Source organism: Miniopterus natalensis, chromosome 6 (genome assembly GCF_054644295.1).
Source record: "Miniopterus natalensis isolate mMinNat1 chromosome 6, mMinNat1.hap1, whole genome shotgun sequence".
NCBI classification, from domain to species: domain Eukaryota; kingdom Metazoa; phylum Chordata; class Mammalia; order Chiroptera; family Miniopteridae; genus Miniopterus; species Miniopterus natalensis.
This window is the reverse complement of record NC_142086.1, coordinates 55234809-55259627: the sequence shown is the minus strand read 5'-3', so window position 1 is coordinate 55259627 and position 24819 is coordinate 55234809. Positions and strand designations below refer to the sequence as shown.

At 42.5% G+C, this 24819-nt stretch overlaps 1 protein-coding gene across 2 annotated transcripts; it reads right to left on the bottom strand.

Annotated features, from left to right (window-relative positions):
- Nucleotides 1–873: 873 nt before the first annotated feature.
- On the bottom strand, nt 874–24739 carry LIPH (lipase H). Of its 2 annotated transcripts, XM_087817901.1 has the most exons (10): nt 24682–24739; nt 19082–19443; nt 17803–17911; nt 13309–13410; nt 11202–11291; nt 9217–9384; nt 7824–7919; nt 5639–5750; nt 2871–3044; nt 874–1662 (listed from the first exon to the last, which is right to left on the bottom strand). In XM_087817901.1, exons 1-10 carry the CDS (start codon nt 24737–24739, stop codon nt 1575–1577), a joined length of 1359 nt encoding a protein of 452 aa, XP_087674027.1. In that variant the 3' UTR covers nt 874–1574. The 2 variants fall into 2 exon arrangements, with proteins under 2 accessions (XP_087674027.1, XP_016055623.2); XM_016200137.2 differs by lacking the exon at nt 24682–24739 and having other exon boundaries at nt 19082–19447.
- Between the last annotated feature and the right edge of the window lie 80 nt (nt 24740–24819).

Here is a 24819-nt window from a genome sequence, read left to right as displayed (position 1 = left end):
AGGAGAAGCTGAGGGGCACCCACTGGCCTGAGGAGTTTATAAACGACAGAAATGCTATTCCTGTCACTTTCCTGCTATTGCTTTGACCCACTGCCTACCAGGCAAGGAAAGGAGCATGAAGTGACTGTGCCAATCAGAATGCAGAACAAATGAAACCCTAGAAGAAAATCAGGGCCTACACCATGCTGACCTCCAGCCACAGCAGCTGAGGAAATGTGGGAAGGAGGAAGAGGGGTGATAAAACGTCCAAGTGGGCAGGCCCGTCGCTGAGACTTACTCCTTTGGGTTTGGCCATTCACTACAGGCATGTGTCACTTAGGTGAAAAACTCTGTATTACATATATAAAAACGTGCCACACAGGAATATATTCACAGAATTCTATAATTTATGAAATAGAGAGTCCAGTTCTTTAAAATAAGGGTTGTTCTCACAGAAAGCAGTAGAAGTCACTGGGCCTGTGACACTCAGGAATCACAGAAACCTTCCCACAGTGGCCACAGCCGTGGGAAGCGTGGTGCTCACCCCTTTGGCTCTGTCCCCGCACCGGGCATCTGGCCCCACAGATGCTCCTCCCTTGGTTCTGGCCTCTCTGGCCTTGGCCCTCTGGGCCTCTTGGCCTGGCTGCTGTAGTCATTCCAGATTCATGATCGCACATAGTTCTCGGGAAGCCTAAGATCTCCTCAAACTGGAGGCTTCCGGTGCTCCGAGAGCAAAGTGGTTTGTGCTTTGAATTCACAGGTTAGAGACACAAGTTATTTTGCTCTATTCCAGAAGATTAACATTCAACACCTCTAACGCTGGGATTGCGTATAGCATGTACCCATTTTGCACCTATGCATTTTCTAAATTGCCTTCAATAATCATGGATTAGCAAATAAGGGAAAATAAGCATTTTCCCCACTTTAAACAAGGTGGGAAGCCAGGGGCTTGGCTTTCTTGCCTTCCCAAAGCAAACAGCCCAGGAGAGGAGCTGGTGTTGATAAGGAGCAGCTCTCTTATTGCATTATTAGATAAGTCATATCAAAATAAATAAAAGTATATTCACATTTATCAAACCACTCACGGATGTGGCACCCGTGGGATTTCAAAGAACCCTTCACAAACTTGCCTCCCAGACCCACACAACAGCCCTGTGAGGTAGGTCAGTCTTCGTTCCCTTCTCCACGCGGGGATCTGGTGGAATATGGCACAGGGAACGTGAGGTCGAGTCCAAAGTGAGGTCTGCAGCCAGTCCTTCCCTGTAAGATGCTTGTCCCACTGAACTGCCTGAGTGACAGGGAGCAGAATCACAGGGTGGAACAAAGGAGGCCCCAGGACGCAGCCAGACAGGGCCCTGGGCTGCCTGGGGCCTGGCTATTTCCGACTTGCCCTACTTAGGGGCTCCCTTCCCAGGACTGTTCTATAATCCAAAGCTGTTTGACATTTTGTAGTGACATCCATAAGACACTACTGGAAAAAACCCTGGTTATTCCATACTTTTTGTGCCTCGAGGAAAAGGTAAAAAAGGTGAAGCTTTGAAAAAGCCTGCCGTCGCTTTCTTGATGTTAGAGGTGCTCATGTGTCCTGACAACAGTTACATTTTCAACTTTGGGCAAAGAATAGGTTGGAAGACTGTCTCGATGTTTTCCATCAGTACAAGGTCATACCGACACAAGTGGGGCCTGTAAAAATAGGACAAAATATTCTTATCAATAAAATAATAAAAACACCCGATTCTAGTCAAATAACTTGTATTATATCCTTAGGCTATAAAATGATTTAGCAATTATTTCTAATGTTATAGAAAAATGCCTATGGTAGCTAAGTAAAGTAACAATGAAAACAAGAAAGGAGGATGTCAAAGTTTATTTGACACATAACTTCAGCTAGGTTTCAAAACAGGAATAGAAAGCAGATTAGAAAGAAATAACCAAAAATATTAACAGTGTTTGCCTCTGAATAATGACATTATGGGTGATGTCTCTCTGTTTCCTAACACTTTCTGTACTTCCCAAATTTTTAAAATGAACATGTATTCCTTTGGTAATCAGAGAAAAAAGTCTTAAAAAGTCCTACAGTTTTAAGATGTAATGACTCTCCTCTTAGAAGAGACTTGTATTGTTTTAGGATACCCTAAACCTTCAGGGAAAAGGAATTTATAAAGTACTAACTGCTCACATCACTTCCTGTCTCTCTCTATCCATGGATTAGATGATAGGACTCTATGTGTCATTAGTAACAAAACATACATACCATCATGGCTTTTTCATCTCTCCTTTGCTTCTGTCTCTCCACACACACACGCACACACACGCACGCACTCACACATATGCACATACACACACAAACACACAAGTTGTTTTTTACTTTTTTTGAACCAGTTGAGAATAGGTCATTTACCACTTAATTCTTCAGTGTATATTTCCTAAGAACAAGGATATTCTCAGTGCAGTTATCAAATTTAACATCGATATAGTACTTTCATACTGTGTCAATGGAGTACAATATTCCAATTTTTCTGTACTATTTTTTATACTAGGCCCTGTTCTATCAGTTTGCTGAATTAGATGAGGCTTTCTTTTCTACAAGAAGTTATCAACTTGCAAAGCAATGTGGGTAGAGTGGTTAGGGAGGAATTGTATAACTCTAAACATATAACAACATTATTTCTTTGGATAACTGGGCCATTTATCTTCAAGTGCATACCAGTAAAATTTTCTTGGATTGCTGGGCTACTTGTTTTTATCAAGTCTATTTTTGGAAAACCCCTCACATCCTTCACTGTGATTGATGAAGTCCAATTATAGCATTAGACCAAGCAGACTGGACAAAAACAAACAACGTCTTTGGGAAACAGGGGCTTGTCAAACCCTGCCTGTGTATGGCTCACCTGTCTGGATGCGCAAGGGACCTTAACTTCATTCGGAGAATCCTGAGCTTGTACCTTGGGCCTACTACAGATCCTGTAGAGAACACCAAGGAAATGGCTGCCACCTTATCCAGATCTTGATTAAATCTTGCAAGCAAACTCACTTGGTGGTATTTCTGAAATGTTGCAGGTTCACTAGAAGGAAGAAATAATATTTTTAAATGGATATAGATTGCTAGTGAAAGAAAAGAGTTCTGAAGCTTACAAATCAGTAAGCAGGTAGCTGCTTGACTCCATAGCCTGCAATAGCCGATTTTCATGGGCAAAGTGCACTGGATTCCCAAGGACTGCTGACCCCAGGACTAATGAAATGCTGTGACTTCAGAGAGGTATGTACTGTGCCACTATATGCCAGGCAGCATCCTCAACTCTCGACACATGTCTCCAGTCCCCTGAAAACTTCTGCAAGATGAGTATTATTATCTTTATTTCACAGACAAGGAAACAGATGCTTTTAAAAAACAAATTGTATAGTATGTGAATTATATCTCAATTTTTAAAAGGTTAAAAAAAAGAAATACACCAAAAACATGAATATAGGAAGAGTCATCAGGCAGATAATAACCTTGAATGTGACTCCATTTGCACCCACAGTCTGGTAAGATTGGATAAACTCAAAGTACATACTCTAATATCATTTCCTTTACCTTAAACTGTAAAAAAAATACTAAGACATCAAAGTTTACCTTGCAAAAAAAGTAGCCATTATCTCCCACATAATAAAACAACTATTTCTTTTTATTCCCATATATTCTCTGATTGGTGGTGACTTTTTCATAAACACGACTAAAATGAAAATGATTAAACATGACTAAAATAGAGATGTTAAGGTCTCTATCATCATCAAGATTTTAAAAACTCCAAATTTAAGAGTTCCTACTTGGGAGAAATTTACTATGTAAAATTAAAGCTTCTTAGACATGTAAAGCAAATACGTAACCAATATTGGCATGAATACTCATAGTCTGCTAGGTGAACACTCCCCCGTATATAACTGCACAATCCCCCTGCTGTTTCCTAGAATCCCCAGGTGGGGTCTCTGCCTTGCTTCCTCACCGAAGGTCACAGCTCAGAAACCACCTGAGGCTGATTCCTCAGGATGTGCTATGCCTAGTGGTGCCCTCCCTGAAAATGCTGCCCCACTGCGGGTTTGGGGACATTGACACTGTAGTGAGGTCTCTGAAACAGATCAGTGAAGAACTCCCAAGAACCCCACTACTCGCAAATTCTAAGTATAGTGGGGTAGAGGGAGCAATACAGCTTAGTGGGAGGAATATAATATAGTGATTAAAACTATGGGCTTTGGGGTTGGACAGACCTGCCTCTGATTTCACCTGATTCGCCCTGATCAGCCAGCTGTGTGATATTGGCCAAATCGTTTGACCACGCTGAGCCTCAGTTTCCTAATATATAAAAGAGAGATGGTAATACTACTTCACAGAGTTTTAGCGAGAATTGCATTAGCCGTTGTGTGTGTGACACACTTACTTCAATAAATGAAGCTATTATTATTATTATCCAAGGATGCATTAAAAAATTTGATCTCTAAACCACCCACCCACACTGTCTCTATGTGCACAGTGAACCCGAAAGGCAATTGCCAGTTTCAGATGACATTCTACTTGGTCCTCTGTGGGTGAGGCCAAGAGACAACCCAAATGCCTAGCAGACAGTAAGATCCAGGAAACATTTCCTGAGTAAATGAATAAAATGAGCCTCAAGTTCCTTTGCTTACAAAGTTTTGGGTGTATTTTTTCTTTTTCTCGATTGTGAAACTAATAGATGAAAAAAAATATTAATTAGCTATTGTTAAAGAATATATATAAATATACATATATATAATACATACACACAATATATAGAAAATTGAAAATGTAAAGAGAAGCTGAGAAAAAGCGATCATTTCCACCACTCAAGGGGCAATCTAATATTGTGGCATTTCTATTTCATTTTTTTATATTGTTAAGCTAAAACTTTATATATAGGTAATACATGTTGAGTTCTTTATACTTAATATAATTTGATATCCTGAAGTTTTTCACTTAGTATATTATATTATAAGCATGTCATTTAATATATTTCATAAATAACCTCAATGTATAAATAGTATTCTATTATATGGGGATATCCAAATTAACCATTTCCTCATTTGGGGATTTTTAGGGTGTTTCCAATTTTCTATTGCAAGTTATATTTTCTGAGTTTCAAAAACATACACATATGTTTACATATGTGTGTGTATATATATATACTTAAGTATGTGTATGTATAGTATGAGCTCATAAAAGAATAGAAATATGTGTATGGGGCTGGGTGCCTATGGAGGTGGGATTGTTGGGATGGACCAAAAAGTTGCACTTTATTTTACATACTCCTTTACTGTTTAAATTCTTTACAGCAAGCAAAGATGACTTTTGTAATTAAATGTTTGAACAAAGGAACGAAGGAGAAGAGGGAGAAAAGGAAGGGAGGGAAAGAGGGGGGGAGGGGGAAGAAGGAAGGAAAGGAGGGAGGAAGGGAGGCAGTGGTAATCCTTGCACCAATTCCATTTGTAAAGAGTCTGGGAGATCAAGAGCCACAGGAAGCAATTAAACAATATGTCCCCTTATGTCTTTTGTAGAATAAAGAAAAGTACAGACATATAAGTAAGAAAATAGCTATATTTGGGATTTAATTTCTCTGAGCAAAAAGGAAAATAGCAAACTGCAAACTATCCCAGCCCAACTTACTGATTGATTTTGGATTCTGTGGTGTTTCCAGCTTTGTCTCTCAATCTGATTGTAATGGACCCTCTTCTTATGTTCTTATTCCAAGTTATAATGTCCACAAAGTAATGATATACTGTAAAACCGGGAGAAAACATGGTAAGAGAGAGGTAAGTCAGAACTGACCTACAGGGTCAGTCCCTAAAAACCCAGCCTCTCTAATAACTGAGTCTCTCTCTTTTTTTTTGGTTAATCCTCACCGGAGGAGATATATATATATATGTATATATATATATATATTTTTTTTTTTTTTTTTTTCTCTCATTGCTTTTCAGAGAGAAAGTGGAAGGAAAAGAGGGAAGGGCGGGGAGAGAGCGAGAAACATTGATGTGAGAGAGACACCATCAATTGGTTGCCTCCCGCATGCACCCAACAGGGGAGGGGAGAACCTGCAACCCAGGTACCTGCTCCTGACCAGCAATTGAACCCTCAACCCTTCGGTCAGTGGACGATGCTCTAATTACTGAGCAAAACTGACCAGGGCCTGAGTCTCTTTTCTAATCCTTCTCTAGTTTCTCTGCAAACGTCCAGGGCAGAATTTCCTAAAGCTCCTTTCTATTCCCTTTGGTAATGAGGGCTTGAGCACTGGCAGAATTCAATGGTACGCAGTAGCCATGTTTGGGCATCACTGTTGAATTAGTGCTCCCACCTTAGTGACCGAGGTCTCATGGCCTGCTGCTGAGTGTAACTGGTTCACTCCAATCCCTGCCCATTTTAGAAAAAACCAACCAGGTGGCCATGGAGAGACCCTCCAGAACTGACAAGGTCTCCCGCAGCCCGGGCCGTGTCCACCAGCCTCCCCAGCCCCCCTCATCGCTTCTCCACTCCTGCCACACCACCTGCACTACACGTCCCCTCTTGCTCCCGGGCCTTCCCTCACTGGAACACTCTCACTCTGCCCCCTTTGCCAACTCATCCATCAGGTTTCAGTTTAATGTCACTCCCTTCAGGAGGCCTTCGTTGACCCTCAGACTAAGTCAGATCTACCTCTTGGAGTTCTTATCATGCTTTGAGATTCTCCCATCATTAGCACACTTTACTGTATTTGCAAAATGAAAGAAAAAATGATAATAAAAAAGTGGTAAATGAATGGGTACGTCTATACAAATATTGCGTGAATAATGTCTTATGGGGTCACCAAAAAAAGATAAAAGTAAAATATACAACAATGAGTGGGAAGGAATAAAGGGATGATTTTTCTTCTTTGTGATCTCAGCAGTAACACCTTATTGGCACCCATTAAATTCCTGTCCAATAAATGAGAGTGCATGATGTGTTCAGAGAACTCTTCTTCCTCTCTACTCTTTGCTCCCCAAGGTCAAGGATGCTTTGGGAAGATGGGGATCCCACTATGAAATTCAGATTTCCATCTCTTGGTCAGACTTGTAGAGAAAGGGAAAGAGGCTCAAGGAGATGGCTGTCTCACAAAGGAGTAAGGTAAGCCCTGGAGTTGCCATTTCATGACCCATCACTGCTCAAGGATCTTCCCCATTTGGACCTGGCAGACACAAAACCCTGGGCTGTCACACATGGCTCTAAAGAAAGAGGGAAACCCACTGATCTGCAACCTCTTTTACAAGGGTTGCCCCCAAGAAAAGTGAAAAGGGAGACAAGATTACAAAACATACATCTGCCAGGGAAAATTCCCTGCTTCTCGGGGTATCTTATCTGTTACACCATTTAGCTCCCGTCTGGAATACGCAACCCCTCAATGCCTTTAGAACATCATCATGGTTGCTTTGGGGCTGGAAATTACCCATAGATGTGGCTGACACCTGATTTTTCCTAGCCCCAATCTCATGACTCTTAGGGATCAAGCTATTTTCTGGAAGATGTTAGTGATTAGAATAGCCATCCAATGAAGCTAACAACTATGATTTGTTGAGATTTTCATCTTTATAACCCATAAAATAGGCATTCTTGCCTCCATTTCACCTAGCAGGACATTGAGACTCAGAGAGGTCAAGTGTCTTGACCAAGATCACACAGCTACTATGTGGTAGAGCCAGGATTTGACCTAGGTCTTTCCAGCTCCAAAGTCCACGCTTCATCATGGCCTTCATTTACTAAGAAGTAGCCAGGAAGCTAAGACTCGGCTTCTTGGGTAAAAAAAAGATGGGTAAAAGCAACAACCACATTCACCACTCACTGCAGAACGGTTTCTCCCCAGCTGTGTCAAAGAATGCTTTAGTCATAGGAGGGTCTTTCTCCGTTAAATAGTCTTTCCAATGATCAGCATAATAGCCTATAAAACAAGTCAGAAAGTGTAACGTTAACATGTATTATATAAATGTAAAAGCAGTTGGGGAGGCAGGGAGAACAGAGTTTGCCTGCCATCACCACTGAGATAATCTCCCTCACACCACCCTCATGGCAAGGACCCAAAGGGCCACCAGGACAGTGCCTGCCCAGCACTGGCCACACCCTGTTCCTTACCCTGAGCTCGGGACCCTACCCTGGTTTTCCCCTTTCTACTGACATTACATCACCCAGCCTGGTTCTCAGTAGCAGGGTGGGGAAGTGGAGCAGACTAAAAATAGCACAGATATTTTTCAGTAATACATTCATTTTAGAGTTAACACAGATTCAGGTTTATACCTAGAATAGCATCACTCTTGTAAAGCAATGTGCTTTCTTGAACTACAGTCGGGCCCCTAAGTTGCACAGAACCTGGGTTTGCCATTTGACTGTGTCACCAAGCAGATGAATGTCCTCCTTCACGTCTGTGCCAGCAGGAAGGAAGCTGAGTACCATCACTTGCCCTTGCTCTCTCTCCTCTGTCCCCACTCCTAGAGAATTACCTCTGCCTTCTTACTTAATTGATCTGGGGTGGGACCCAGGCATCAGTATTTTTTAAAAGCTCTCTAGATGATTCCAATGCATGATCAAGGTTGAGAATCCCTTGTGTACATCAAGCCCTGATGTTAACTTGGATTTTTCCCTTGGAAGCAATTAGAAAATTCTCATGAGCATCTGGTTCCAAAGTCCTCGCCACCTGAACTGTTTCTATTAATCCTTAGCAAATATCCCAGCAGCATCCACAGTATCTATCAACCCATCCCACCTCTGTACAATGCACACAAGAGCCAGAGTGTAGCACGAAGGCGCTTACAGACACAACTTGCTGGAAGGGATAAATCTGCAAGGCTCAATTGACAGAAGGGGGCACTGTGACCTTCCCCCAGCAGAGAGGTTGTGTGCAAGGAGAGGGTGTTCCTGTCCCCATGGGAGCAGGCTACATAAGGTGACTGTGTCCTGGGTGGGCTTGGAAACTCTTCTAGAACCTTCTTTTTCATGCTAGAATAGTGTCCAGAGAGGTTGCACTGCCTTCTGAATGAAATCCTATATAGGCTGCTTTTCTAACACTGGTTAGGAGACCCCAGAGTACTTCACAGAACAAATTGGCTAGAAAAAGCTGACTATATAAATGTTCAGAAAGCACACAATCTTCAGCCTCAGTTTTAGATAATAAAATGGTGCTGGGATTCCTACCAAAAATGTGCTCTTTGTTAGTGAGAGGGGACAGTGCCTGTTGGACTTACCCAGAAGTGGACAGGACTCCATCTGTGGTGTGCCGCAGCTGACACACTTGCCGTTCCTGTAATCCCGGTAGGAGTCGCAGGGATACGCAGTGACAGTGCAGTTCTCTCTCAGGGAAGAGAGGTACAGGTACACGGACCTCTGGTGGTCACACTTAAAATACTGCATTCCTGGGTTGTAAAAGGAATGATTAAAGAACGGAGCAGGTGCAGCATTTAGTAACAGTACATCACAGACGGTATGCACACACACATGCAGACACAGTTTCTTTTCTGTCTTCTATATACCAGGCACTGTACTAACAGCTTCAGGATATTCTGTTCCACTCAATCCTTACAAAAATCCATAGATCAGGATTTCTGCTGGCAAATGACAGGAGAAAAGAAGAAGATAGGCATGACTGTCCTCATTTTACCTAGCAGGACATTGAGACTCAGAGAGGTTAAATAAGTTGACCAAGGTCACGCAGCTATTATGTGGTAGAATCAGGACTCAACCTACATCCTTCCTTTGGCAGTGAAACGGAGAAGAAAAATTCAGTGGTAGTCAGAGATTCCCCAGAGCTTTTCAGCAGAAGACAAGTATGTTTATACTATTAAAGACATAAAAAAAAAAAAAAAGTAATGGCAGGGGGTGGGGGTGGGGTGGCAGATAAAGATCCCCAAGGAGTGAAGAAAGAAGAGATAACTTTGAAAAAGGATGGTGGATGACTCCACCCTGGGTCTGGATGAAGTTACTCAGAAAAGGTCCCAAAGATGGGTAATCAATGAGGTCCGGATCTGAGTAGGAAACCGTGAACCCCATGAAAAGAGGAGCTATGTCTGTGAGCCAGTGGTTTGGAGAGGCACTGGATGCTGGAGTCAGGTCAGCGTTTCCTCTTTTTCCGAAGTCCACTCCCGCCCACTTAAGAAGCCAATATTTATTTATTGTTCCTGGTTCTTTCACTTGCAAAATCAATGAAGTTAATAACAATGCAGAGGATGTCCTTTGTAAGCAGGGCATGTTATCTTTGTTGGCTCATGGATGTAGTTACACTACATCACACAGGACAGGGTTGCTGACCATTTATGGTACCATATGATTGGCCCTATTTTGCCATTTCATCTGATCACTTTCAAACACTACATCATTCTCATGGGGCCACACGCAGCTACCATTTTGTAACAAGACCATCTTTTTCTAGAGTTATTTCCAGGATTGTTTAACTTTCTCTAGCAATTGTGAAATACAAATTTAGAGCACTTAGGGATGGGTTTTTTCATTCGGTCCCCCACCTCACTCTTATCCTCCAGCTATTCATTTTTGTTTTGTGAGGGTTTTTCTCATTATAAAAGTAATATATGCTCATTTAGAAAATACAAAATAATAGAATATAATGATGCAAAAATCACGTAGAAGTCTAATATCTCGAGATCACCCTAATTATGGTTTGGAGCATTTACATTTAGTCCTCTTTTCTATACTTACATGTGTACAAATACAAATTTAAAAATAAACTGGGATTATACTGTATAGTTTGTATCTTTTTCATACTGTAAGGGTTTTCATTAATTGCTGAAAATATGATTTTTAGCAATTATATTCCTTTGTGTGGGTATAGCATTTAAAATATTCCTATGCTGGACATTTAGATAATTTCTAAAAATTAACTATTATAAATAACACTGTGTTGAATATCTATGCACTCCAATTTTTGTCTATATTTCTTGTTATTTTTCTAGGAGAGATGTCCAGATGTGAAATTTCTAGGTCAAAGACACGCCTTATCAAGAGGGACAGATAATTCATAATAGCTTTTAATCATTCGGTTATGGTTATTAAAAGTAGTATATTTGAGTAACACTATTTAATTTATACTGTATATTTATATCACCTCTACCTAAACAGGAATTTTTTTATTTAAAACTATCCCCAAAAGAATATCAGATTTTTAAAATATGTCTTTTTAAAACAACTATTTTAGAAAATATAAAGTATCTGCACTTACCTCCAAATATTGTTTTGGGGCAACCAGGTTGATCCAATCCTCCATTTGGGTAGAAGTCTATGTTTCCTAATGGTTCCTTGTAGCCCAGAGCTAGAAGAGAATGTACTATGCTTTATACTGCTTTGAACTTCTCACACCTCATAGCTCATTTGCCTGCAGGATACGGGCAAGGGTTGCATTATAATTATAATGATTATTATTATTCCTATTTAAATATTTTGCCCAAAGTTGCCCAGCTAGTTAGAGAGCATCATTGCTGTATACACGCACACACACTAATAATAGGAGACTATGAAGATAGCGATGGAATTTATTTCTGCTATTTCTAAAGACGCACGAGAATTTGGTCACTCAAACTCACAGCAAGGCTGATAAAAGGGCACTTTTCTACTTTACATTTGTCTTGAACCCTCTATTTTCTGGGTGCCTCCTGAATCTCTACTTGCATTTGTGCAAATCTTTAATGAATAAGAAACAGGGAAAAATGAACTTTTACTTAGTAGAAAATAATCTTTAAAAATTTGGGATCTAGGATGGTAAAGAGATTGGAAACTCTTCTAGAAAACAAGGACCTAAAAAATTATAGATAGCCTGGCCGGTGTGGCTCAGGGGTTGAGCGTCAACCTCTGAACCAGGAGGTCACGGTTCGATTCCTGGTCAGGGCACATGCATGGGTTGTGGGTTTGCAGGAGGCAGTGGATCGATGAATGACTGTCTCTCATCACTGATGTGTCTCTCTCTCTCCTTCTTTCTTCCTTGATCTGAAATCAGTAAAAATATTTTTTTTAAATTATAGATTTAATAATTGCTTATTCTCTTTAACCTTGTAACCCCAAATAATCAGTAAAATTCTTGATTTAAAATATTATTTATATATTTGTATAAACAGTGTTTACATCATTGCAATAATAATAATTATTATATTTTGAGAAGCTATATGTGTTTGTGGGCAGGTGTTTGTCTGCAAAGCAGCCACTGGTGAGTTCAGATGAAGTAACTTACAGATGAAGATACTAAGACTCAGAGGACTTAAGGGACAAACACAACCCACTAGAAAGAACAAAATCTGGGATTTAAGTCCACCCCTGCCTACTACAAAGTTTATACACTTTCCTTCAAAATTCACTTTCTCTCCAAGAATAAAAAATGAATTGCTCTATTCCACCAAGCATTAAGATCGCAGTGAGGTACTGCGCTTAAGTAACACTTTGCAACTACACAGTAAGAATACAGCTGTTTCACAGAGACCTTTTTTTCTAAGGCAAGCAATTGTTGAATACCTCATCAGAGTGCCCAAGAAAGGCGGTCAAGGGTTTTTGTTTTTTGAAATATATCTTTATTGATTTCAGAGAGAGGAAAGGAGAGGGAGAGAGAGAGAGAGAGAAACATCAATGATGAGAGAGTCATTGATCGGCTGCCTCCTGCACGCCCCTGACTGGGGATCAAGCCCGGATCACCTGGATCCTAGGTCGACACTCAACCGCTGAGCCACACCGGCTGGGGTTTTTTAAGTGGCTGTATCACCAAAAGGTTGTGTGATCACTCTACTCTGTACTCTCAACCCTCCCCAAGTTCCTATTCCAAGTTTTCTCCCAGGCACCTGGATATAAAGACCCATCCCTAACATCACCCAAACGCCATGACGTGCACCCAACCCCAGATAGCACCATGAAAGACAGAAATGGCCAGGAAGATCCACAGCGAGCTGGTAGTTCAGAATCAATCACTCTGTGTAGTGAGTACAACACTTGACCATATATTTCAGCTTAAGGAAATAATGAGAGAACCAACAAAAACAAGAAATCATGCATGAAGATCCGGTCGTATACATGGAAACATTTGTCTACATGCTGTGCAAAGCAGCCTGTCCTTGATTGGCCAAGGCGATCACTCTAAAAACAAGAGGCAGTGGGCAAAGCACCTCCGCTCCAGCAAGCGAGCCAGGGTGCCTGCCTTAAAGCAGCTTCCCCTCAAGGTGTCTGTGCCCCGCAGGAAACAAGGAGCCCGGAGGAGCTTGATCTGCCCCTGCATGACAGACAGTTCCCCCAGAAGGCTCCAAGGGAGCCTGGGGGTGGGGGTCCCTGACCCACAGGGGCAGGAATGTTACCATCAATGTCGGAATGGATGACGTCAACGAACTGTGCGTCGCTGGGATCTAATCTGTCCTCCGGTGGTTTCCCGTTGAATAAAGGGCCGGCAGGGTCGAGACCTGGAAGGAAAGCAGAGTTGGTCGGGCAGCCCCACGCCGTGAGTCACCTGCAGCCCGCTTCTGATCCGTCCCCCTGAAGAGGGCTCGCAGGCTGCGGGGCCAGCCTCACATTCCCATCCCTTCCACAGCCCTGTAGCCTTTCCCACAGTAGGGACGGCTACCCTGGCAGTGCCCCCCGAGAACAGCATCCAGACTCCATCAGGAGGTGTATCTTGTGCACAGACATTCGGGGGACTGGGGTGTGGGGATAAACTGGTTCCTCAGGAAAAGCACCTAAGGGTGCTAAAAGCAGACGCTATACTTCTCTTTATCCCATTTTAAATGATCCAGAAATTTCACCCAAGCGTTCCTTCTTTACAGTTTGAATTTTTATTCATATATTCTAGCTCATAAGCTCCACATCACAAGCCTGTGAGGGGGGCAGGGTATCTATTATCATTCCCATTTTACAGATGAGTGAGCTGAGGTTCAGGGAGATCGAGTGTCTTAGCCAGGGCCACGGACTCATAATACAATCACCTCTCTTTGTTGAGCCCTTTGTTTTATTGCACTGAGTCTGGCAAGCTCGGTAGGAAAGAGTGAAACTCTCCGGTCAGACCAGGTATCGGACTGGGTATCGGAGAGGAAAAAAACGTGGGTGTCGATTCTTATAGAGCTGGCCCATCCCATAAACGCCTGAACTGATTCCTTGCCCTTGATTAATGTTAGCTGGGCGTTCCTCACCATCATTATGAAACAGCTTTAAAGCAAGACAGCAGTTCCCATGATGCTGTAACCACAAAATAAAAATTTTAAAAAACAAAACATCAGAGGTTCAAATAGCGTCTGCTTACTAGTAACTAGAGTGAAGGTTTCAAGGGATATATTGAAGATTTTATCTATGAATGTGATTTTAAATGACACCTCCCCATTTCCGGGTGTTATACATAAAATCCAAGAGAGAGCATCTTTGTCTCAGCTTCCCCGGTTCTAGCCTCAGTCTCTCCATTTCTCCTCTCAACACTCTTGCTTCCTTGAGGCTTCACTTCAATTCATCTCCTGCTGCCCAGCCCCACCCCCACGGGCCCCACCCAGCGTCTCTTATTCCGCCTGCTCCCAATTGAAACTGATGTGGGAGGAGATGGATGAACACCCAGGACTTACTTGGGTAAGTCCACAGGACATGCTCAACAAAAAAAGAGAAACGCATGACCTTGGAAAGTGTTTGCTGGGGAAGCCTCCTGCACGCAGAAGACAGCACCACTTCTGGTGTAAGAAAATGAACAGCGAAACAGCAAGAGCCCAGTTTATAACAGCCTTCAGATCCATGGCAGAAAAATCGGCTTGCTATATGAAGTCCAAACCAGGGAGATTTTAAGAGTGATGAGGGCACTGTTAATGATAATACCAGGACTCAAGGCACAAATGGGAACTGTCACAGTAAACTTGCACATAATGATCTCCTTAGTGATAAGCCAGAGCAAATGATCAGTTTACAACGTCAGCCAAAAACCACAGTCAAGCTGTCCTAAAAAGCCATGTACTCAGTGTGGGCAGAGACCACTGGAGTCAGATAAATGTGACATGGAGCCCCAAACCTAATGCCAACCAACTATGTGACCTCAAGCAGGTTACTTTACTTCTCTGAACCAGTTTCCTTATCTGCAAAATGGAGGTAGAATTAATAGCTGCTTCAGAAGACTTGTAAAAGGACTCCTAGATCGGAATTCAGAACATTTTGAGATTATTGTTGAATAGAAACAACATGAAAAAATTGAGCTTTTTCCTGTTGCTCTAAGATCACCAGAAACATGTTTAGATAGTGACCCCTGTCTTTTACTGCACCATTGAACTGGTTTGAGAATTAGATGGCATTAAACATGTTGCATGCAGTTTCAGGGACCTCTTACTCTCCTCCCCAAGGTCACCATGAACTCTCTAAGGCAGTGCTGTCCAAGAAAAATACAATGGGAGCCACATATATAATTTAAAATTTTCAAGCAGCCATTTAAAAAAAGTATAAAACAAAGACAATTAATTTTTATAATACATTTTATTTAACCCAGTTTATTTAACCCAATATATCTAAAATATTATTTCAACATGTAATCAATATAGAAATTTGAGATTTTAAAATATTTTTTGTACTTAGTCTTCAAAACCCAGTGTGTATGTTGTACTTACAGCACATCCCAATTTGCTTTAGCTTCATTTCAAGTGCTCAGTAGCCACATGTGGCTAATGGCTGCAACATTGGACCACCCAGTAAACTCCTGGACTCCAACCCCAGAGATTCCGATTCAGCAAGCTGACATTGTATCAGCACCCCAAGGTGACCTTAATACACACTTAGATTGAGAATTAAATTTAATGTACTATCAAGTGATGTAGGTACTTGAAATATTTTAAAATCTATTCATACTCTGCCATCTCCTGTTGAAGAAATTAATGAGAAGTAAATGCAAGAGCTGTGCCTGGACACGGAAAGCAGAAGGAAGGGCAGAAGAAAGAAAGAGGCATGGAAGAGATGAAGTAGCCATTCTGGCCTAGATAACTAACAGGCAGAACCATCCAATACTTAGGAAGCGGGAATGAGTTGTGTCCTTGGGTAACAGGCCAAATTCCCATTCTGTAACCCAGTGAGCCCACTCGGGAAAGGCAGAGGGAAGTGAGTGGGAAAGGGAAATAAAGGCTTGACCTCTGGGACAGCTGATATTGACCTTGGGGCTCAGAGAGGGTGAGAAATCAGGAGAACTTGGAGGAGAAAGAAAACTGAGCTGTGGACCAATGGCAGAGTCCAGGTCACAAGGCAGGGCCATGTGGCAGGGAGTGGAAGGAAGGCTGGCTGAGGAAATTTCCATGGTCAGAGACCAGGTTACATTGCATTCACATTCAAAGTACCTGTGGAACAGGTTTGCTGGGAGGCTGAAGACCGAAACTGGGGGTGAAGAAGAAAGGAAGTGATGGTCTGGGACTAGTGCTGAAGAGCAGATTTTGCTCACCTCTCCCCAAACTCTGTGGTCAGTGATGCCAGGTTAGTAGCTGGAATTCAGCCACGGAGGGAATATGTATATCATGGAAATCAGCAAAGGGGCACAAACAAATTCAAGCCGTCTGTTCTTTGTATCCATAAGAGAAAAAGATTTTTTTTTTAATTTTTAAAGTAAGGACTTGTTTTCTAAAACATAATAATTTTAAACTAAACAGAGCTTTGCTTCCCTAGGAAAGCAGAGAAGTAAGAAAATGAGGGCAGACTTGGTTCAGGGTAAAAGTAAAAAGAATGTGACCTGGAATACCAGCAAATAGGGTGGGGGGGGAAAGGGAGAGGGAGAGGGAGAGGGAGAGGGAGAGGGAGAGGGAGAGGGAGAGGGAGAGGGAGAGGGAGAGGGAGAGGGAGAGGGAGAGGGAGAGGGAGAGGGAGAGGGAGAGGGAGAGGGAGAGGGAGAGGGAGAGGGAGAGGGAGAGGGAGAGGGAGAGGGAGAGGGAGAGGGAGAGGGAGAGGGAGAGGGAGAGGGAGAGGGAGAGGGAGAGGGAGAGGGAGAGGGAGAGGGAGAGGGAGAGGGAGAGGGAGAGGGAGAGGGAGAGGGAGAGGGAGAGGGAGAGGGAGAGGGAGAGGGAGAGGGAGAGGGAGAGGGAATGACTTGCCCAGGGCTACCTGTTAAGTTAAGCAGCACATTCAGACTTGTAGCCCTAAGAGCTTACCTCCCAAATGTAGTTGGTTTGCATCACTTACCTCTCCCTTACCTCCTTATTCTACCTTCCAAATTCCCTAGAATTAAAATAGCTATTTCCATGTGAGGATAGATTCTGGGAAAGGTATGAATGAAGGAGTCCCAAGTCTCTGAAAGAGAAAGCCTCCTTCAGCCCTTCATTTGTAGCCAAGGAGAGTATTAAGCAAGAAACCCAACACGGGTTTGTTTGGGATTTGACCTCTTGTGTTGCTAAGTATTTTTATTCAGTTTTAGCTTGAAAACTGATAATCAGAGAATATCAAAATTCCCATCTCATTTTCCTATCATGAAACTCCTCCTGTGCCTGGGGACAGCAACTTATTAGGTATGTAGTTCAAGCTATTCTGGATTAAATGAAAGGAAGAATATCTGCTTGAGGCACAGAGATCAAATACCCATGAGACATAGCTGTTTTTCTAGCCATAAGAGAAATAAAGTCACCACCAATCTCTTCAATGACATATACAATTTACAAAGTGCTTTGCACGTGTCTTATTAAATAATAACCTGAAGTCAACATTAGCATGGTGTGCCTTTTGCACAAGACATCACACACTCAGAGACATTAAATAATTGGAAGAGCTGGCTTCCAACTTAAGGACTTGGATTGCCTACTTCATGTTTCCCCAGTGAACATTCTGCCCAGGCCAACCACTCCATGCCCATTCACAGAAAGCCTTACCTGTAATTCTCCCCAGCTTCCCATTGAACTCCTTTCCAACAAACCCGGATATGTGGGCTCCTAGACTTACTCCAATCATGTAAATGTTGTCAAGGGAAGCTCCTTTTACCTGGAATTTCAAGAGGTCCATCATTATAAATTGTGGGGGCCAAGGAGTTGAAAACATTTGGAGAATTGGAGAAACACATCTAAGCACCTCATCTCCATTATCTCAAGTGTCACAACACCTCTGTAAAGTAAATTCTATTCTTTTGATTATACAGATGAGGAAACTGGGGACCAGAGTTGAAGTGATCTACCCAAGGTCAGGCAGTGGGAAGGGGTCAGGGTAATATTCAAACTAGTCTGTCAACTCAAACCTATGACTTAATCTTTATATGCCATGGTGTCTCCATTCATGCTTCTTCTAAAAAGCAAGACAAGGCATCTTCAAAACCTTCTCAGTTGGGGAAAAGGGCAACAATACTTGACGAACTTTTTTAATCTTCATGCTGGATCAATTAAATAAATTCACCATGGAGAGGGAAGGAAAGAAAGTAGGGTGGGAGTGGATCACATTGACCATAGTAGCTGGGACAGCCAGTCCCATCATTTGACTATTTACTTTCCCAGGGCTGTGACTTAGGTGGGGAATTCTAATAAAACTTATGCCACTGCTAAACACAGTGACTCACTCTAAAATAGTCCCAGTATCAAGTCACTTTTTTTTTCATAAAGGAGCAATCCATGAGATCACTAAATAAAATTTAAGACTTATTTAATGTTTGTAAGTCTTCTAAAGGCATAAATCATACATACACGATGTTTTCTCATCAGATCACGTGTATCAGTTTTGGTTTTGGACAATCTGCTAGCTAAAATTTGACATTTCTAGGAAAAGGAACAGCTATAGAAGTTAAGGAAGCTCTAGTCATTGAAGCCCAGAAACCCCTAGACAGAACATTTCCTACCCACAGGACACCTTTATGTGAGTTAGGAAGATATGCCCCTTCCTCAGGACACTGCTGTCATTGGGCGGAAAATTATCTTAATAAACTTATAAATGTACAATGTCAACAATGGCAATGTTGCTCCCTTAGATGGGTGCTTTGTGCAACGAACAACCTACACAACCATACATGTGGCCTTACCTCCAGCCCTTCCCTCCACCTCCCCTGAGGCTTATTTGGATCTGCAAAATAGTCCCCCTGTTCACTGCAGATATTCCTTGGCTTTAACTCTTGAAATAATGGGCCAGTTTCAATTTAGCCCTGAGTCATCTAAGAGAATTCTCCCTTACCAACATTTGGTCGATAAATTTCTTCAAGATTGTTGCTACTTTCCTGGTCTTACTAGAAGCATAATTGTATAATACAGTTGTAGCTCCTCGATTCCAATCAACAACAACCACGTTCATGTCCTCTACAGAGAGCAAACCCTCTACTAAGTCCCTTATCCAAACTGGAGGGGAGCCTGTTGGCCTAAATCCATGGATAATGAAGGTGGTTTTCTTGGTCACATTCAAGTTCCCCAAAGTTGTGGAGTTGATGACTTGTGCGCAGGTCTGGTTTCTCTCTGTGTAGAGCATCAACTTCACACTTAGATCCGTACCAACCACTGCACTGTGAAAGCTCAGTCTGGTGAATGAAGGACATGTTTCATCTGTATCTGAAAATAAAAATTAGACGGCATCGTGACAATTCCTTACTTAGTTGGGCATCAAGTCCTACACTTATTGTAGTTCTATGTGCCTTACAGCACCTCGCAAGAGGCTAGATCTAGTTCCATAAAAATGCTAAGTCATACATGATTCAAAGTTCATACATAGTGACTTTTTCACCAGAAAAACCATCTTTTCCAAATTCTACCTCCTTCAAAGTCTAACCCCAAAAGTCACCCAGCTATAAGTACTCTGCCTCATCACAGAACTCCCCAAACCCCTTTATGGATCTCATTGAAAGCACAATGAAAATGCTTTCAGGGGTGTATTATAGGTATTTATGTACATGTATGTCTATCCTGCTAGACTGTAGTCTCCTTGGAATGGCGTCTTATAATCTTGTGTAGCCCTCACTGATCCCAGCACACAGTAGAGGACTCAATAACTGAAGCTGCATGGGCCAAGTGCCTTGTCTAGAGCACCTGCCTAAGACAGCAGTGGAGAACATGATGTGTCTTGCCACGAGCCCAGTAGCATCTAAAACTGTTGACCGCAGTGGCGTTTTTGGACCCTCTCCTTTGCTTCTCAAAGCACCACCTTCAAGCATTCATCCTGCTGAGTAGGCTGTAAGGATGGCCTTAGAAGAAAAGTTAGGGATGGGGAGGGGAATAGCATAGATGAACCTGAAGCATCTTGTCATGGCAGAAAGCAAGGGAGTGTTTAAAAACATGTCACAAGGTTACAGGAGTCAACTTGAAGGGGCTTCCACTCTCCAGATCTGGGATAATTTGAGCACAAAATAATTAAGGGCACTAATGAAGTATGGGCCTTTGGAAAAAATTAGGAATCCATGATTCCATACAAATAAACAAAGAAAGGGGAAGGGGACTCTTACTTCCAGTATAATGCTGAATGCCCACTGCTAAGTGTGGAGTGAATGCTGGAGGTGATTATAATCATTTTGCAACCATCAAATTAAAGATTGCTTAGGCAAGAATCATCAATGGATGCTCAACTGAGTGGGGGTGCGTTTGAGGAGGAGCATATGTGTGTGGCCTTAAACTGTCTCCCACAGAGGAAGCAAGACGGCGGCGCAGGGAACAGCTGCCCCCGCCGCCTGCAACCACATCAAAATTACAACTAACTACGGAACAACGAGCACTCAGAGCCTCCTGACATCTGGTGGAACAGAAGCCCCACAACCAGGGAGCTGAAGAAGCATCGAGACCGTTAGGAGGGGCGGAGACGCGGGCAGATCGGGGCTGAATTGGAGACGGGGCCCCAGGCCCACAGCCGGTGCCACGGGTTAAACCCAGGAGGACATCTCGGCAGTGGAGGTATCCCCGAGGAGTGAGGGGTCCCAGCCCCACAGCAGGCCCCCAGCCCAGGACTCCAGGGCTGAGAAGAGACGTCCCCACAACTTCGGGCTGTGAAAACCAGCGGGGACTGTCGCTGAGGAGTGAGTGAAGTTCCAAAATAGAAATAGCAGAAGCTCAAACAGACAGTTAAAAATTGAAATCTCCCACCCTAGAAAATAGTGATCCCTAAACTCACATATTCCTCCTTTTATTCTACACTGTCAAGTAGCACACGCAGTGAGGCATGCTCACAATATACTACCTTTATTTTTCTTCCCCACCCAGCTTTATTGAGATATAATTGACAAATAACATTTGTACGTTTAAGGTGCACAACGTGATAATTTGATGTATATATATTGTGAAATGGTTACCACAATAAAGTTCTTTGTTAACACATCCTTCACCTCACATAGTTATCTTTTTGTGTGTGTGGCGATAAGATTTAAGATGTAGTATCTTAGCAAATTTCAAGTATACAATCCAGTATTGTCACCTATGGACACTACTCTGTGCATTAGCGTCAGAACTTACTCATCTATGTGAACGTGTTCTCCACCTGTTGGCCCCTTTCATTTTTCTCTTCCTGTGACTTGTATGCTCCTGGAGCACATGGACTGAAACTTGTCTGGTGCTTGTAGAGCCAGCCCCAGAGTAAATAACTGTTTAGTCACTCTATGGAACAGGTGTCATAGGGTAGATAGGGATGAGCCTCTCGGTTTTGTTCCTGGTTGTGCAACCGACTCACCAGGTAGCCTGGGGAAATTAGGTCATCTTTCACTTGCCATCAACCTGCCCAGGAGATGAATGCTGTGGAGATAATTATGAATGAGTTCACCCTGAGGAAGATAGAGATCCCTTCCCAAAGAAGGGAACTGTTTGTTATGTCTGTTTGTTTTGAGCCAAATGAGCAACATTAAGTCAGTGTATCAAAAGTCACATATCTGAGTCCTTGGAAGGCTCAGAAAAGACTAGTGAATTTGGGCCCAAGCTATTCTTTAGCAGCAACTGCCAACTTTCATGTCTATGCAATGGCTTGACTAACCTCCTTGACCTGCCGAGTCTTTACTAGAAGTCCTTAAAAATGAAAAGTTAGTGAAAGGCAAAAAGAGCAGTACAAATGAATTCTTATTTTTCATTTCATAGAACCACTCTGATTTCATATATCTTTAAATGTCGTAGTTATTTTTATAACGGCATTGTGCTCTGAAAAAGCCCATTGCAAGTACTGAGTGAAAAACAGATTTCCTAGTTCCTCTGTTCAGTACTAAATACTACAACAGCTTTACATATACTATCTCCCATCCTTAGTGGAAATGTACAGCCATTCAACAAGAGTCTGTTCTATCTGAGGTTCTGTGTCAGGTGGCATTTCCAAGGGAGAGTCAGGCATTAATGAAATAAAACAGTCCTAGCCAGGTGGCTCAGTTGGTTGGAGTGTCATCCCTATGCGCCAGGGTTGCAGGTTCAATCCCTGGTCAGGGTATGTACAAGAATCAACCAGTGAATGCATAAATAAGTGGAACAACAAATCTCTCCTCTCTCTCTCTCTCTCTCAAATTTAAGAAAAAGAGAGAGAAAAGATACCAGCAAGTATAAAACTGCAACCTGTGATATACACCATATAACAGAGATATGGTGTAAAATGAGAATCTAAATAGGGAGCATGGTCTGTTCAGGGAATCAGAAATGTTTTCTTATCACCTGGAAATAATGTATTTAAATATCAATGGGGCACTTATTTTGCAAAGTATAACAGCATTACACTGAGGGACAAATTCAAGTTCCCCAAGCTATTAAGTTTTAGTTTCGTAGATTTTTACTTTTGATTACCTGCACTTCATGTTTCAGGAATTATACCCTTTTTCATTATGTGGTTTTTTTTGCCTTTCCTTCTACCAAATGACAGTGAAGCGGTAAGTTGGCTTTTTCTTTTCATTAGCATTCGCCTAGCATGTTTTTATTCTCTTAAAACTGTTGAAACCCTTTAAGAGGTCTTACGTAGAGCATCTAGCTAGGTTTATTTTATGACCCAATCCGAGAGCCTTTTTTAAAAAAAATAGATGATTTCAGATTTATCGGCATAACAGATACAACTGGTGTAAAGGCCAAAGAAATGCCTTACTCTAACCTGCCTTTGAGAGAACCTTCTTCAGGGAGCACAGCTAAGTTTACTGTGCCTCCAGCTGCCCCACATTCACACCGAAGCCGTCACTCCACAGGCTGCTCCCAGACAATGGCCCCTGTGGGGACTGGAGCCAGGCCACGCAGGCCATGCCTGCCTCATGGAGGGTTCCAGTAACAGGCAACTACGGCTCCGGGGACCCCCGTCAGCCCGGCTGAAATATTCTCAGAACTGCGCTGAGCGCATCCTTGCCCATCCTATGGCCCTTCCCCGCTCCCTTCTCAGGCGCCAGGCCTGCGTGGTGGTGGGGAGGCTCTCCACAGGCGCCTTCCCCGCTCCTTTATCCCACAGCGGATCCTGTGCGTGTCCAGTCCCATCCTGGTTTCTGCTTCCTGGAGGACCCACCTGGCACAACTGCACTTCACCCTGTAGCGCTGGATTTTCTCACGTTGTGCTTTCTTGGTTTCTATAGCTATCTTTTGCTATATGGATTGCCCCATCTCTCTTCGTTGTTTTCGTTTATGTATTCTTTCTCATACTGGGAAGTTTATAGCCTGCTTTGATTCTTTTGGTGTTAACCTTTATAACTTTATATGAAATATTTACATCTCAGTTCCATGGGACATAAATGTATGGACTGTAGGCCACAAGTAGACTACATGCAGAGTTGCCCCAGACTTAGGTATATTTATTCAGACTTAGTTATCCACCAATGTGAATCCCTAGCAAGGATTCTGAGGGCATCAGGAAACTGTATCTCAGACTGTTGTGGAGCAGATTGCTGACTTCTGCCATATGGCCTGCCGCTGACCTTTGTGAAACAGTTTACTTCCTTACTCCGCTCCAGTCCTTGCGCTAGTAGCTTGAGACAGTGCCTAGTGACCCTCTGTTACACATGGTGAGGGCATTAGCACGCTCAATGCTTCTCCCCACTGACCTGACTCCTACCTCCCGATTTTTCCTAGTTACAAAATTATTTTTAGTTCATCTAGTGATTCCTTTTCTAGTTTAAAATAAAGATTTAAGCCTCCGTAGTGGTGTATCAGTCACAGAGTCCTTGTTCTATTGATTATACCTGTTCTATCCCCTCGTCTCCTACCAGGAAAGATGAGGAAAGTGAGGCACTCATCGCCTCTCACACTCTCCTCGAGGCCTTCCTCAGCCACACACACACACACACACACACAAATACATGGTTTTTGTTCCCATGGTCAAAATAGTCACTCATTATTTGTGGATTCCATATTTGTGAATGCACCTACTCGCTAAAATTTACTTGTAACCCTGAAAATCAATACTCGAGGTGCTTTTCTAGTTATTCATGGATGTGTAAAGAGTGGCAAAACTTTGAGTTGCCCCACACGTCCACTCTCAGCTGAGGTCGAATGCCACAACACTGCTTTCTCCCTTCAACTCTCATAAAAAATACCTTTTCACTGTCTGTTTACTGCCACGTGGGTTTGTGTGTGTGTGTGTGTGTGTGTGTGTGTGTGTGTGTTGTTTTTTATATTTTTGCTTCTTGTGCTTTTTCTGACTGATTTTCCTGTTTAAAATGGCCCCACAGGAGAGTCCTTACATGCTCTCTGGTGTTCTTAAATTGAAGAAGGCAGTGCTGTGCCTTACGGAGAAAATAAAGGTTACACAAGCTTTATTCAGGCATGAGTTACAGTGCTGTTGGCTACGAGACCAATGTTAATAAATCAAAATATATATGTATTGACTGGTCAACAAAAATGTAACCAGAAGCTCTTGGGAACCTACCCCTATATTTGCTAATCCAGCATTTACAGTGACCTTGTAGAACATAACTATCATGAATAATGAGAATGAACTATGTATAAAAATTATCTTCGGGAACCATAGGTCCTGGTTATGCAGTTTTAGTTCTGCAGAGT